At 38.4% G+C, this 15,150-nt stretch overlaps 1 protein-coding gene across 4 annotated transcripts; it reads right to left on the minus strand.

Annotated features, from left to right (window-relative positions):
* Positions 1-3,601: 3,601 nt before the first annotated feature.
* Positions 3,602-13,672, minus strand: KRT222 (keratin 222). Of its 4 annotated transcripts, none has more exons than XM_040497462.1 (6): positions 13,472-13,672; positions 10,010-10,138; positions 9,078-9,298; positions 6,457-6,533; positions 6,147-6,282; positions 3,602-5,713 (listed from the first exon to the last, which is right to left on the minus strand). In XM_040497462.1, exons 1-6 carry the CDS (start codon positions 13,565-13,567, stop codon positions 5,485-5,487), a joined length of 888 nt encoding a protein of 295 aa, XP_040353396.1. In that variant the 5' UTR covers positions 13,568-13,672; the 3' UTR covers positions 3,602-5,484. The 4 variants fall into 4 exon arrangements, with proteins under 4 accessions (XP_040353396.1, XP_040353398.1, XP_040353397.1 ...); XM_040497464.1 differs by having other exon boundaries at positions 10,010-10,134; positions 13,390-13,607; XM_040497463.1 differs by having other exon boundaries at positions 13,390-13,607.
* Positions 13,673-15,150: the final 1,478 nt, after the last annotated feature.

Genomic DNA, 15,150 nt, shown 5'->3' on the forward strand with positions numbered 1-15,150 from the left:
ATTGAGTCCATTGATGTTTAGAGTGAGTACTGAAAGATATGAATTCATTGCCATTATGATGCTTGTAGAGTTGGAATTTCTGGTGGTGTTCTCTGGTCCTTTCTAGTCTTTGTTGCTTTTGGTATGTATGTATGTATGTATGTATGTGTGTATGTATGTATGTATTTCATCTTTTCTCCCCTCAGAGAGACCCCCTTAACATTTATTGCCGGGCTGGTTTAGTGGTCTCAAACTCCTTTAATTTTTGTTTGTCTGGGAAACTTTTATTAGTCTTTCCTATTTTGAATGACCGCCTTGCTGGATAAAGATTTCTTGGCTGCATATTTTTCTGATTCAGCATATTGAATATATCCTGCCACTCTTTTCTGGCCTGCCAAGTTTCTGTGGATAGGTCTGCTGCAAACTTGATCTGTCTTCCCTTGTAGGTTAAGGACTTCTTTTCCCTTGCTGCTTTCATGATTCTTTCCTTGCCTGAGTATTTTGTGAATTTGACTATGATATGACTTGTTAATGGTTGGTTTTTTTGTTGACTCTAACGTGAGTCCTCTGTGCTTCCTGGATTTTGATGTCTGTATCTTTCCCCAGGTTAGGAAAGTTTTCTGCTATGATTTGCTCACGTAACCCTTCTATCCCTGTTTCTCTCTCTTCCTCTTCTGGGACCCCTATGATTCTGATGTTGTTCTTTTTAAATGAGTCACTGATTTCTCTATTTCTTAAATCGTGCTCTTTTGCCTTAGTCTCCCTCTTTTTTTCTGCTTCATTATTTTCCATAAGTTTTTCCTCTATATCGCTGATTCTCTGCTCTGCCTCATCTATCCTTGCTGCCGTTGGCATCCATTTGAGATTGCAGCTCAGTTATAGCATTTTTTATCTCATCCTGACTAGCTTTTACTTCTTTTATCTCTGCAGAAAAGGATTCTAATCTATTTTTGACTCCAGCGAGTTTTCTTATTATCATGATTCTAAATTCTGGTTCAGACCTCTTGCTTGTATCTGTGTTAGTTAAGCCCCTGGCTTTTGTTTCTTCCTGCTCTTTCTTTTGGGGTGAGTTCCTTCATTTCTTCATTTTGAAGGGAGAAAAAGAATTAATGAGGTAAAAATTTTAAAAAAGTTAAAATTAAAAAATTAAACACACATACACACAATCTAATAAATGATGCTAGATCCTAGGTGTGTTTTGGTCTGGGTGTTGACAAGGGCTTGATAGATTAGAGAAAAAAGGGGAAAGGAAAAAAAAGGAAATCATTGGAAAATTTGAAAAAATGAATACTGAAATAAAATGAAATGATGGAAGTAAAATAGAATTTGAAAAAATTTACACAAAAGTAAAAAGTATAGTAGAAAAAAATTAAAAATCTTTTTAATAAAAATTGAAAATAAAAATAAATTGTGTCTGTATTCAAGAAAAGAAACGAAAAAAAGAAAAAAAAAGAAAATTGAATAGATGGATCAGCGAACAGATTGAAATACAATTGAAATTACTTCGTTTTCCCCTAGAAGTCAAACTATGAAGTGCTTTATAGCCCATAAACTAAGCAGGCGGAGAACACTCTTCTGTGTTCCTGAAGAGGGAGATTGGCCCCGTTGGGTGGGGCTTAGTGTAATGGCTCTGTTCTCCACTAGATGGCGCTGCCTAGCTTACTGGGGTGGATTGTTGTTGCGCGTGTAGGTGTGTATGCGGATGCGCGGGAGCAGTGAAAATGGCGTCACCCAGCTACCCAGTCTCTAGTATCGGAACTCTGCTCTCCCTGACCAGCAGCCCTGCACCTGTCCTTTGTCTTCGGCTTCCATCCACTCCCTGCTTTTACTCTATCCGTGACCAAGCCCCAGGCAGCACCTCCCTCCTGAGTTTTATCTCAGATGCGGCTGTGTTTCCCGACCCCTTTCTTCTGAGGGACTGCGGCTTTGACCTGTTCTGCCCCTCTGCCGAGGGTCTCACCGAGCAATGGCCGGGTGCCAGCTGCACCCAGGAACATTCACGGGACCATGCTGCTGCCAATGCTCAGAGATTGCAGCAGGGTGCCAGCCTGCCCCAGAAAAAGTTCACACACGATCGTGTAGCAGCAGCATTTCAGGGATTATGGCAAATCACAAAGTGCATCTGGCACCGGGCTTCACCCCCAGCAACTTTGTTCCAGCACCAGCGAATGTGGTTGTTCTCCTGGGTCCGCTGGGCCCTTCCCTTTGGGGCACCCACACAGCCTCTACCAGGTGTCGTCCTAGCAGGGGAACCGCCGCTCCCTGTGTGGCTCGAAGACCCTCCAGACTTCATTCTGCTCCTGGGGATTCGCCCTTCTCACCAGAGCACTGCCAGGTATCGAGCTGTGGCGTTTCAGACTCTATAGAGTCTTAATAGAATTTCAACCCTCTCCTTTCTCCTTTCTCCCTTTTTAGTTCAGTCCCTGAGGCTGTTTCCACTTTTCCACTTTCTCTCCAGCTGCTTTTGGGGGGTGCTTTTCCTGTATCCCCCCGTCTCCATCCTCTCTTTACATGAAAAAGCGGCTCCTTGCCCTCCGTGGCTTCTCTCTCCCCCAGTTCACCTCTCTGCATCCGTACCTGCTGAGTTCTGGGGTTTAGGTTGTGCAGATTATGTTAATCCTCAAATCAGTTTTCTAGGTGTGCAGGATGGCTTAGCGTTGATCTGGCTGTATTTCATGGACGCGAGACACACAAAAAACCTTCCATGCTGTTCTGCCATCTTGGCTCCTCCTCTCCATTATACATTTCCACTTGACACTTTCAAATTAATTTAAGCATTTTTTTTTTTTTTTACTTTAGAGAACACTTTTGTAATTTGAAAACTATCATGGTAGAAGAGTTCAAATTAGGTAACTCACTGGGAAAGAATAATTTAGCAGCAATTGAAGAATTTGGAAAATTTCTTTACCATTTGTGTTTTGAACTATTATTTAATCACCATCAGCTATAACTGTCCTCACAAATTCCCAATGACAATTTTCATCCAAATGGCATTGTATATTTGAGTAGTGCTTTGTCAAATATTTTCACACGTATATTATTTCAAACAACTCTGTGCTGTAATCAAGGTAGGAATATTGCCAAGCATCACCTTTCCTTTGTTTTCAAGTGTGAACACTGAGGCTTAGGGGACTCAAGTAATTCCTTTCTGGTCACGTGGGGAATTAGTGATGGTGCCTGGGCTAGGATCCTATAATCATTAGTAATTGGAATCATTCTTTACTTTTGTATTTGTATTTTGACATATATAAAAGTCAGAGACTCCAGAATATTAAGTTCTATTCACCGTAAAATGAGGATAAAATCTTGTAGGACTGCTGTAAAGTTTGGAGATCATGTACAACTTTGCTGAGTACAGTGCCAAGGGCAGAGTAAACATTTTGCAAATTATAGCTACTGTTACACTTTTCCCAGGATGGTGGGATTATTTTGATTCTCTTAATTAGAATATACCATTTATTCGACTATACCATTCTTAACTTCTCTTTTGCAAAAAAAAGTATAAAAACTGTTCTGTCTCCACCATGCTTGCACATTTCTTCATTCCCCAAGTGAGCTAATAATATCAGAACAAGTAAACTTAATACAATGTATCAGACTCAAATAAAATGCAACTTTCAAGTTCATGTTTCAGGTTTTTTTTTTTTTTTTTATTGTAGTGGTATCATTTACTCTGGTAAATTCATATCTCAATTTAAAATGCCCCAAAGCAAATAAAACTTTTTTTATAAAGTCAAGTACTGTATTTTATAATGTACATGTTATACACACAAGGGCTGCATAGTGGAATTACTATAACAAGCAGTTACATTCATGACGCCCAGTACTGTTTTTAACACTGCTTATAGATTACACTGGATACATTGTTTTATTATGCTTACTGTTGCTTAGTACAGTAACTTTAATACAATAGCTTATACGATTGCATTTTTCCAAAGCATTGATAAAGTTTGTAGCATAGCATGTAACTAATATTGAATGAAAACACTTATGTACAGGATGTATTTTATGTCAGATGCTTGCACAAGAATAAGCATTTAACATGCCGTTGTATCCTTGACAAAACAAAATCATCCCTTCTGCTAAATAGGATAAGACAGGCTAAAAGGAATCTAAAGTAATTGAAAAAGAAAATTTAAAATTTTATATCCCTGTATTATGTTAAAGATTATTTAACACAATTTTCTCCTGGTTAAAATATACATTTTGTTCTGTTTGAAATGATAGAGACAGAGAGAGAGGGAGATTGCAGAGGCTATACTAAAAATGCTAAATGAGCTGTAGCCCTTATATGACACTTTAGCTGGGAAAAAGTATGGTGAGTTGTACTCAACATTTTTTCTGCTTAGAAAAAAAGTGATAGCCTATAAATTTCTAATGTTTTAAAACAGGTATTATTATTTAAGGTCTTAAAATAAATAAATATGCCTGTATTAAACAAATTAGGTTGTTTAAAAAACTTTGCAACAATACTTGACTTATTCACAAATACATTTTCTGTCCATATTTATTACAGTTTGAACAATTTAAAAACATAAATCCTGCAAATAGCTTAGATAACAATACTGTTATCATAGTTCACATAAATGATTGCAAGAAATATTTATAATACTTTTTATAGTATCTTATCTAATGCTCACACTGAATATCCAAATTAGTCACATTGAGCTTGACAGATGGAAAAGTTGGGATGGTGAGATTGGAGAACTATTCTAGTAACCATAGCAACAAGATTTTCATCTTTTGTTTGTGCCGCTGGCCTTCTGATTTTTTTGTGGGGGAGGACACAACCTTCAAGTTCTTTGAATAAAGTTACTCTTCTGGAAATCAGATAATGTTTACAAAAAGCTTTTGTATGAAGATTAACTTAATTTTATTTAATCATCAAATTAGCGAGGGGTGTGTTCTATAGCTTGCTCAGAACTGCTCATGGAAAGTAACTGTTTTTTTTCTAAGTGTGCAAATAATTGTCTCAAAAAAAGTTTTTTTTTAGTTATGTGAATAGTGAGTCCTCTTTAAAAGTTTGTTTATAATTGTTTTCCTTTCTAAGTAGAAAAATCTTTTTAGATATAACCAGTCATGGAATAATGATGCATAAGTTAGTAGGATTCTTAATGTGATACAATCATACTTAAACAAACTGTTCTTTTTCCCTAGAATTTTTGGCCAGTTGAGTGAAATTTCAAAGATTTAAGCCAGCTTAACACTTACAGTCTCCGATAACATTTCAAGGAAAAAAGAGAAGACTATGTGGAATAAATAAAATAGAAACCATACTGAATTTCTGATTTTATTTTTAAGCTCCCCCTCTTCAAAGAATACATCCATAATTAGATTCAGAGAAATTTTGTTCCTTACTGTTTGTTTTCTGAAGAGAATTGCACATTGATCATAACATACATACTTAATAATTGGGACAGAGGGTGATCAGTATGGCCTACCCTATGGCCTACCCTTGGTCCACCCTAATGTCATTTTCAAATCAAGTCAAATATTGTCTTTGGATTAATTAGCTCCGGATGGAGGTTTGATAGAGGGGATACTACATGATCTTCTCATGATAAGCCTGACTTCTATATCTGGTAGATTATCCTGCTTAGTCTGTAAACACCCTTCATCAGTGGCTGCTAAATGAAGGTCAAAACGAAGAGAAACAGATTTTTTCCTTAATCGAGGGTTGTCTTTAAAGAAGGAGCCTTCCCATTCCTTAATAACTTCATCCACTTTCTCTGTCCTGAAATGATAAAATAAACCTTTCCATATAAAGAAGGATGAATCTATTAAAAATACCTAATATGTATTCCATATGAAAAAGAAATCAAGAAATTTGCATAGTTCATAACTGACACATTTTGGATTATAACTCACAATTGACATAGTGAAATTTATAATTTACATACTTTAAAAATCAAATGAATATAATTTCCAAGGAATTCTATGCAATTCACATGTTTTGGTTATAATTTTAGAAAAATGGTGAATTAAGGGTTGAGTACTCCTTCCTCTGGGTTTTTGTTTATATATATCTAGTCATGTCGGATCTAAAAAAATCACAGCATATTAAAATTATGTTTGGAAACATGCAAAGATCACCGACATTACACAAGTGAAGTTAATTTCTTTGCGTGTGTTTATTATTGTTTCTTAGTCAAAATTATTTTACTTACTGAATTGTGCCACGAGCCTCTGTGCTTTCCTTCACAACATTTCCATTCAGTATTGCTTGTTTGGTCACTGTTTCCACTTTTTCGTTCTCATACTTTTGTGGGAGTTTGGTTGAGAAAGATATTTCATTTATAATGGCTGTGTAAACATTAACATGAAATATTCAATCACAATGTTGTAATACTAGTCAGTCAATTTCTGTGTCAAAGTTTACTCAAACATTGCTTGTTTTTGCTACTGTACAGTATTTATTTATAATCCCTGTAAATGACGTTTTACTTTTCAAGTCATTTACTTACATCAGAAACTCACCTGAAGGTAAAACAAAACCAACTCTACTTGTCGTAGGTTTTTGTTCTTTTTTCTCACCTTGGATACAACCATAATATCTGAAATGGAAAGAATCACATTATAGAAGCAAGACCATATTAGCCTTTAATTGAAACAAATGCTCGCCAGTAAGAGAATGGATAAATTGTAGTATATTCATACAATGGAAATACTACTTAGCAGTGAAAATAAATGAACTAAAAGTACACGGTATCTTTTTTAAAATTTTTAAAAATGTTTATTTATTTTTGAGAGAAAGCAGAGACAGAGAGACAGAGCGTGATGGGGAAGGGGCAGAGAGAGGGAGACACAGAATCTGAAGCAGGCTCCAGGCTCTGAGCTGTCAGCACAGAGCCCAATGTACACCTTGAACTCGGGAATGGCAAGCTCATGACCTAGGCCCAAGTTGGACGCTTAACCAACTGAGCCACCAAGGCGCCCCAGGGTACACTGTACCTTTATGGATGAATCTCCCAAGTATAACATTGAGTGGGGGTGGGGGGAGGTGATTTGTAGGTAATTTTATAAAGGTTAAAATAACACACGGGGCACCTGGGTAGCTCAGTTGGTTAAGTGTCTGACTTCGGCCCAGGTTATGATCTCACAGTTTGTGAGTTTGAGCCCTGTGTCAGGTTCTGTGCTGACAGTTCAGAGCCTGGAGCCTGTTTCAGATCTTGTGTCCCTCTCTCTCTGCCCCTTCCCCACTTGCATTCTCTCTCTCTCTCAAAGAAATAAACATTAAAAAGATAATAATAATAAAATAACATGCAAAATATCTTCACTTTTTGCTTAGGGATACATATCTACATATTAGTATAAAGGAATGTGTGAGACTGAGAAGCATCAAATTCAGGATCCAGGTTAGACTGAGGGAAAAGAAGAAGATGGGGGGATGTGCTTTAGGTGTCTAGGGTCGGGGTGGAGAGATCGCAACAATACTGTATACGTTTCATTTCTTGAGCTGGGGGAAGTGTGTACGTGAGGTTTGTGAGATTCTTCTTGATGCTTTCTCATGTATCTTAAATATAGCATAACGAAAATGTTTTAAGTTGTATTAAAGGAATACGGGTATGGGGCGCCTGGGTGGCACAGTCGGTTAAGCGTCCGACTTCAGCCAGGTCACCATCTCGCGCTCCGTGAGTTCGAGCCCCGCGTCGGGCTCTGGGCCGATGGCTCGGAGCCTGGAGCCCGTTTCCGATTCTGTGTCTCCCTCTCTCTCTGCCCCTCCCCCGTTCATGCTCTGTCTCTCTCTGTCCCAAAAATAAATAAACGTTGAAAAAAAAATAAAATAAAATAAAGGAATACGGGTTTAAAGACCACTTTATCATCATCTTGAATGATCAGGCATTTAATAAAATCCACCACCATTTATTTTAATAACAAATTATATGTGTGTGTATATGTTTATATAGCACTCTTTTAAGCACTATACAAACATTAATCTATTTAATCCACAAGGGAACCCTATGAGGTAGGTAATATTATTCCCATTTTATGGATGAAAAAACCCCGAGGCACAGAGAGGTTCAGTAACTTGCCTCGCGTCCCTCAGTTAGTAAGCGGTAGATTTGGAATTCACTTTGTGTTTTTCAAAGCTTTAATAAATGTCAAGACACTTAATAAATGTCAAGACTTATAGGTTAAAGTAGTTTCCTCTAATTTTGTAGAGGACTAAGAATTCTGAAGCAAGCAAGAATGAAAGTTTCTTTCCATGGGAACACGGAAAATTGGAGGTTGTGCTGTGTTCAGAGCCATGTGACCTTATACGTGATTACAGATTATGAAACTGTAAATTAGTAAGAATTTCTCTTGTGATATTTTGATACCTTTTGTTATCAGGACATCTGGAAGACTTTCAAAACATGTGCTCAGAACTAAACTTCTTATGGTTGTAACACAATCCTGTTTTATTATTATTAATTGTTATTAGTATCATTATTAATTTTGGCTTTTGATGTGTGATGGGAGTGGGCCTTGGGTGGGGAGATGTGGTCATAGGTGAATTTTCCAAGCTTTCTTTGTGGGTGGTCCATGGAAGACAGTGACTAATTCTAAAAGAGATGAATGGCAAGGAAAATGAGGAAGTTAAGAAAGGTCATTTTTGTAGCAACTGAGAATTATTTACAGTTTGTTCTAGGCTTGACACGCTCCTTGTTGTAGCTAATGTACCCGACTTTGGCCATTCTCTTCATAATTTTGGGAGGCTGAAAATAGTTCCTCCACATATTCTTTGCTCTGCCTACTTAATCCTATTTTGTTTAGGAACTCAGTGAGCATGCTGTGGTGATGTTGGTTTTTTGTTTTTTTTTTAATGAACTTAAAAAAAATATTTATTTATTTTTGAGAGAGAGAGGGAGCAGGGGAAGGGCAGAGAGAGAGAGAGAGGGAGAGAGAATCTCAAGCAGGCTCCACACTGTCAGTGCAGAGCCTGATGCAGGGCATGACCTAAGCCAAAATCAAGAGTCCCACCTTAACCACCTGAGCCATGCAGGTGCCCTGGATGTTGGGGTTTTAGATGTGATTTCTAACTACCTCAACAAAGATGTAAGTGACTCTGTATTTCTGGCCACTTGTCATTAAGTACTGTATATGGAATTAGGTACCTGATTTCTTCCTTTTCTAGGAGGCGGCGATAAGTGGCGATTTCTTGTTCTAGCCTCATCTTTGTGTTGAGAAGCATCTCGTGCTCTTGAAGCTGCTTTTCGATGCCGCGCCTTACTTCCTGTAGCTCTTTTTCTAGTCCTTCGATCACAGCTTCTAAGTCTTGCAACTGCATCTGGTAATGCTGCTCGCTGGCATGTAGGGAGTTCTCAAGGCCCCTTTCCTGTTTTATACAGATTGTCATCAGTGAATCAGTGCAACAAAATGTGTTTCTGAATCTGATGTGTAATGCCTTCATTCGATTGTGTTCTTTCTTAAAGGTTTGCAATCGTAGTATATCACTTATGCAAGAGATGTTTCCTTACAACTTTGTGTATGACTCAAATGACAAAAATCATAGCTAGAGAGCATACTATTTCAAAGGAATCCTGTGATAATTCTTAAAACAACAACAAAAAAATCTACAATGTAACTGACTTATCACTCTGATTTTTTGATTTTTAAAAATTGAAAATGTAGAATATCATATGTCAAAGCAGAGCAGGCTGCTTTTAAAGGCACGTTAGGAAAGCGTTTAAATATTTTTTTACTATTACAAGTCACAGGGGTGTAGATAGAAGACTCCCCACAGTTACAACTTTGGGTAATGAAAAACGCTATGTTCTCCCATGCTAGAAATTAGAGAACCCCAGGATGATAAGCAAGGATTACTTCCTTTTTATAGGCGTGAACTAAACCTCGAGTGAATTGCTAATAGCCGTGGCCACGATGGACGGAGCAGGGTAGTCGAACCAGCACCAGGGATAGATTTCAGTGGCCTTGATTTTCAGTTTCTCACTGGAAGTTAATAGGCATTATTCCTTTCTCTCTCTTAATCAGCAAATGCCTGGGGACTGAGTGGGCCGGTCACTTTTAAGATCAAGATGATTCTCACCACCGCCTGGAGAGATTCAATTTCCACTTGCAGGTGGTGCCACTGGCGTCGAGCTTCCTTGAGTTCTGCTTGAGCTGCTTTTAGAGCCTCTTCGTCTTTGTCCATTTTTTTGCTCATATCTTCTTCTAGCTTTAAGAAAGCCACCACCACCAAGAACAACAGACACAAAGAGCACTCTTGAAAATGAGACCTTTAAAAGTAAATCCTAAAAACATAATATAGGTGTCTCATTTTTTCTTTAACCTGTTAAATTTCAAATGTGTGTTCCAGTGCTTAGTTACTAATTAATCAGGTATGGGAGTGAGTGGATTGCATGCTGAGCTTTAGTTTTCTCAGGTATAAGATGAACCTGAGAAGTCTCTTCCTACTATGACAGTCTAGGAAATGCAGAGAAAAATACATCTATTTTAATGAAAAGTAACAGCTTGCAGTATCTAAGCTTGAGACCTCTGATTCTGAACGTTCTATTATTTATGGCATTATTCAGGAAGAAGGATTGAAACTCAGCTATTATTTCGCCCCATATTTTCTTGTAGGCTGCTTTGTAAAAGCAGATAAACAGCCATATACTCTAAACCAATCAATTCTGGGACTGGGTATATGGACGGGGATTAAACACTGCTGGAAAGTATATTATGAATAATTTAGAGAATTAAGTTATCATAGGCATTAGAAGCTCTAAAATAGACTTCCGTATAAAGAGAACCCACTGGTGATTTACCCTTTTCAAATGATCTTTTTGGAAAGCATGTTAATCTTGGGTATCTAGGGAAGTAGCAAAAATGACATCTTTAAAGATTGTTTTCTAAATGTCGACATATTAAATAATAAATGGAATATGTTGTATTTGGCTTTAAATGTTCTTATGCTGATGTTCAAATCAAATGAAAGTATCTTTTGACAGAATTCTCAACATTTGGCCCCAAAAGCAGCAGGAGCAATGGGAGGAATTGATTGCATAATTTTTAAAGCAAAAATAACTTTTTAATGTTTTTATCAAAATGCATTTTGAAATAAAAAAAATTTTAATTTGATGACACAATAGCTATTTTTTAAAGCAAACATTGTAGTAAATGAACGTTTACAAACTTCAGGGCAAGGCATTAAAGAACAAAATTCATACATTTCTTTAGGTTTGTTGTATCACTTGCTCTTAGCGCTGTGTTGGCAAAGTCAAGCAGCAATACATACCAGAGCAATTACAAAACAGAACGTCAAGAACTTAGGAAATAGGAGAGCATAACAATGCTCGTGTCTGCCGGTCTTTTGGATTGTGTATGAAACTGGCAGCTGTGTTCGCGTGGCAGCTGGAGTCCAAAGATGGCCTCCACTGAACCACACCTCCCCAAATTCATGTCCTCGTGTGGTCCCCTTCCAAACTGAATCTGGGCAGACCTGTGTCTTGCTTTAGCCAGTAGAATGTGGCAGAAGTGCCCATTCTAGCCTTAAACCCTAGAAAGCCCTGAAAGCTTGCACTCCTGTGCTTTTGGGAGTTCTGGGCCAGCACGTTAAGAAGTCTGGATACGCTGCTGGAGAGATCACGCACAGGCCTGATGGAGAGGGAGAAACAAACCCAATGGTCTCAGCTGAGCCAGCCTTCCCAAAACCCCCTGCCGAGGTTCCAGACACATGAGTGAGCCACCTTGGATGTCCTGGCCCAATTGTGCTCCACGATGATTATAGTCTCAGCCAACGTCACATGTTGTAGCAGAAGAATCACCCCCACTGAACCCAGTCAACCCACAGAATCATGAGAGACAATGCCATCGTTTTAATCCACTGAATTCTGGGGTAGTTTATTCTACAACAATGAATCACCAAAAGCTTATGTTTCTTTATTTTATAATAATTAATCGGGCTTCTCTGAATTTCTGAATTCCTTGAAAGAAATCCTCTAAAGTAGACTGACGTTAAGAAGACTCGAAACAAGTTCCTGCAACTTTTCCCTTTTACTTTAATTTACTCATTTTGGCATCATGACTTACAAACTAGATAACTTGTATTGGTACCATTGCAAAATAGTTTCTTTGATCTATAATTTTCAGAAATTGTCATCTATTAATTTTTTCCCTTCTCTTTGCAAAAGGTGAGTGAACTATTCCAGTACTTAAATATTCCAGTGACTTTGCTTGATTTAGGATACTGATCATTCTTTGTGAAGACTGAGAATATTACCCTGAGGTGCAATTTATATTGTTACCAAAAATGAACTGCTAATGAAATAAAGCCCTATGATTTCCTGGAAATATTTTTTCCCTTTCAGTGAGGTTCTTAAGTTCACTCTTTGCCATATTTGGGTGCCTGGACTAGAACTCAGACATGGTAGGTAAACGAAATGAACAAACAAACAAAAACCCCCAAATCCTGAATTTGTAAATTTTTGTTTCTAAATTATTATTATTAAAAAAAAATTTTTTTTTCAACGTTTATTTATTTTTGGGACAGAGAGAGACAGAGCATGAACGGGGGAGGGGCAGAGAGAGAGGGAGACAGAATCGGAAACAGGCTCCAGGCTCTGAGCCATCAGCCCAGAGCCTGACGCGGGGCTTGAACTCACTGACCGCGAGACCGTGACCTGGCTGAAGTCGGAGGCTCAACCGACTGCGCCACCCAGGCGCCCCTGTTTCTAAATTATTTATTTGTGCATTTATTTAAACATTTGAGGTATTCATGAGTTGCTAAATGTGATCGTCACTTTAAAGCAAAGTAAGTCTATGAAATTGAGAGCCCTTATTTAACTTGGCTTTCTCTTTTTTTTCAGTGCTTAAATAGTTCATGGCTTGTCCAATAACTTGGACAATGTTATTGGAAATAAACATTTCCCATCTTGTAGTACACAAGCAAAACTGTATAAGTGGGGAGTCATTATCAATGTGGGGAATTTCGATTTGTCCCAATTTATACCACTGCTTCTGAATGCCATGTTCACATATTTAGGTAATTTCTATTTATAACAATCTGGTATAAAACTGAGCTCATTAAAACGATGATGGAAACCTTTCAGAAATATTTTACTTAGTTTTATTTCTATAAAGTATGCAAGCTAACAAATCTTACTAGAAAGCTTGCCATATTAAAGATGTTATTTAAACAATCTCTATAAATAACTCCGTAATATCTTCGAAGGGTATTTGAAATACTTCCTTGCTGAAGGATGTCTAAAAGAGGTTAGAGTGCCCCATTTTATTGTATGTTGGCCCCATGTTTCGTTAATGATAGTAACCTCCTAATTGATACAAAAATCAAATGCATCAATTGACATTCATTGAATGGTTACTTAATAGTCTAATTAGAGCGTTTCCCCCTGTAGTCCAGTCACATTGCAGTAACACCTAAATTCCTTCCCCAGTAGACGCTGCATTGAAAAGGAAATACTGTACCTCAGAGAGGCCGGGACAGGAATTGGATAGACATGGATTGTCTCCTTATCCTGGAAGGTGCCTGTCTGTATGAAATCATTACCTGGATCCTTGTTGAGAGCACGGTCTCTATCTGATTTCTCGTGAGGAGCTTTTCATAGTTTGCCCTGATCTCATTGAGTAGCTGGGACAGCTCCATTCTTTTCCCATCCTCCACCTTGGCTAAGTGAACCTTATCGATAGGATGAGTCGCTGCGGCAAAGCTGGTCTGTCTGCGTCGAGCAGAGAGCGAGAGCTCCGCGGAGCCTTAAAGACGCAGAGCTCCTTTTTCACAACCGCGGAAATTCCTGTGTCTCTAATCAATTGTGCAAATACTTGGCAAACCCTTTTCTCCTACTGTCGGTTTAGTAGATGTGTCAGACTCTCCATAAAGGAACAAAAAAAGGAAAACATCCGCAGTATTCTGAAATTGGTTCTCTGTAAAGTTGAGCCCTTGGCGGGGGGGTGGGGGTGTGTGTGTGGGTCAACTTACCTTGTGGAAAAGGACATGGGGAATAAGATGAAGGAAATTGTATCTTGTTTTTCCCAAGATAGTGCATGGAAATTAATCCGGGCTGCAAACATGATAGCTAAAATTTTCTTTTACACTTTTTCTTGCCATTTGGATTATTTAAACAGAAATGCTGTGGTAGGTCATTAGAACATGTTGTAAGTCTGGAGTATTCTGACAGGTGTTGGAAAAGGCTACCATCAGATTAAGTTGGCCATTGTCCTTAGCCACAGGACTGATTGTATTTCTCTCAAATGCATACTGTGTGGTTCATGGCAGGCTGCTGGCCTGACGGCAGGGTTTGATGTATTGAGATTCCTGAAGGCATATTCTGATGAGGCTATAGCTGCAGGTAAGGGCTAATTGTGAGAGCTGAGAGTTAACATTTCCAATGTTTTAACAAGGTTGAAGAAATACAACCAGATGGTCTGCCTACAAGGGGGTATTCACTGGGTAAGATTTATTGTGGGGTTACTCCTTCATTAGGAAACGTATAGTTCACAGACAACTCATACCTGTAAATATAACATTTGTGCACTCTTCTACCTTCAAAAAGCATCATTACATCTATCATTCCATCTAACCTTCTTAATCCCTGTCACTTTGTACCCTGAAAAGGTGACAAACCGGAAGCAGAAGGGGTTAAGGTGTCTTGCCTTATGGCGATGTGATGGCATCTTTGGGATTGGAACTATGATTGCTTGGTTTTCTTCCATATATTGCCTCATCTGCCTCTGTATTCTCTCTCTCGTCACCTAAATTTATTGTTTACTCTGGCCAGCTCGCTGTTATGACTGAAATGTGGGTGACTGAAATATTTTTGAGAATGGATCTATCGTCATTGTTATTTGTAGAGTGGCTTGGCTGGAATTGTGTCCAAACGGTAGTTCAGGAAATAATCAGTCCTTGGCTCTAGTGCTCACAGGGCCTTTGAATATGCAACGTGTTCTTTTAATTTCTGAATTAATGCACTGCTGGCCAGGCCAGTCTGTGCTGGGCATTCCTACAGTCCTGTGTAAAACAAGCTGAGAGGAGAGGTTCCAGGTCATTCCTGTCCTCTGATTAACCTGACCCTTGCCTCCTCCACCCTCCCCACCAGCCACAACTGATTGGCCTAGAGACGGACACTTGACTGAAGTGTGGACAGACAGTCCATAGGTCAGATACCTATGAGTTAGCCTGATACAAAAGCTCTGATTACAAAGGATCAGTTATGAATATCTAAACCAGAC

The sequence above is a fragment of the Herpailurus yagouaroundi genome, unplaced genomic scaffold (genome assembly GCF_014898765.1).
Source record: "Herpailurus yagouaroundi ecotype Mexico unplaced genomic scaffold, PumYag 189, whole genome shotgun sequence".
NCBI lineage: Eukaryota > Metazoa > Chordata > Mammalia > Carnivora > Felidae > Herpailurus > Herpailurus yagouaroundi.

Bases quoted from the DNA above. Each gene is read 5' to 3' on its own strand.
- KRT222 (XM_040497462.1), bottom strand. From the start codon at position 13,567: ATGGAGCTGTCCCAGCTACTCAATGAGATCAGGGCAAACTATGAAAAG. The intron at 10,139-13,471 runs GTAATGATTTCA...GCTTTCTTAAAG, and splicing joins TGCTCTCAACAAGGATCCAG to CTAGAAGAAGATATGAGCAA. The intron at 9,299-10,009 runs GTGAGAATCATC...TGTATAAAACAG, and splicing joins TTGAATCTCTCCAGGCGGTG to GAAAGGGGCCTTGAGAACTC.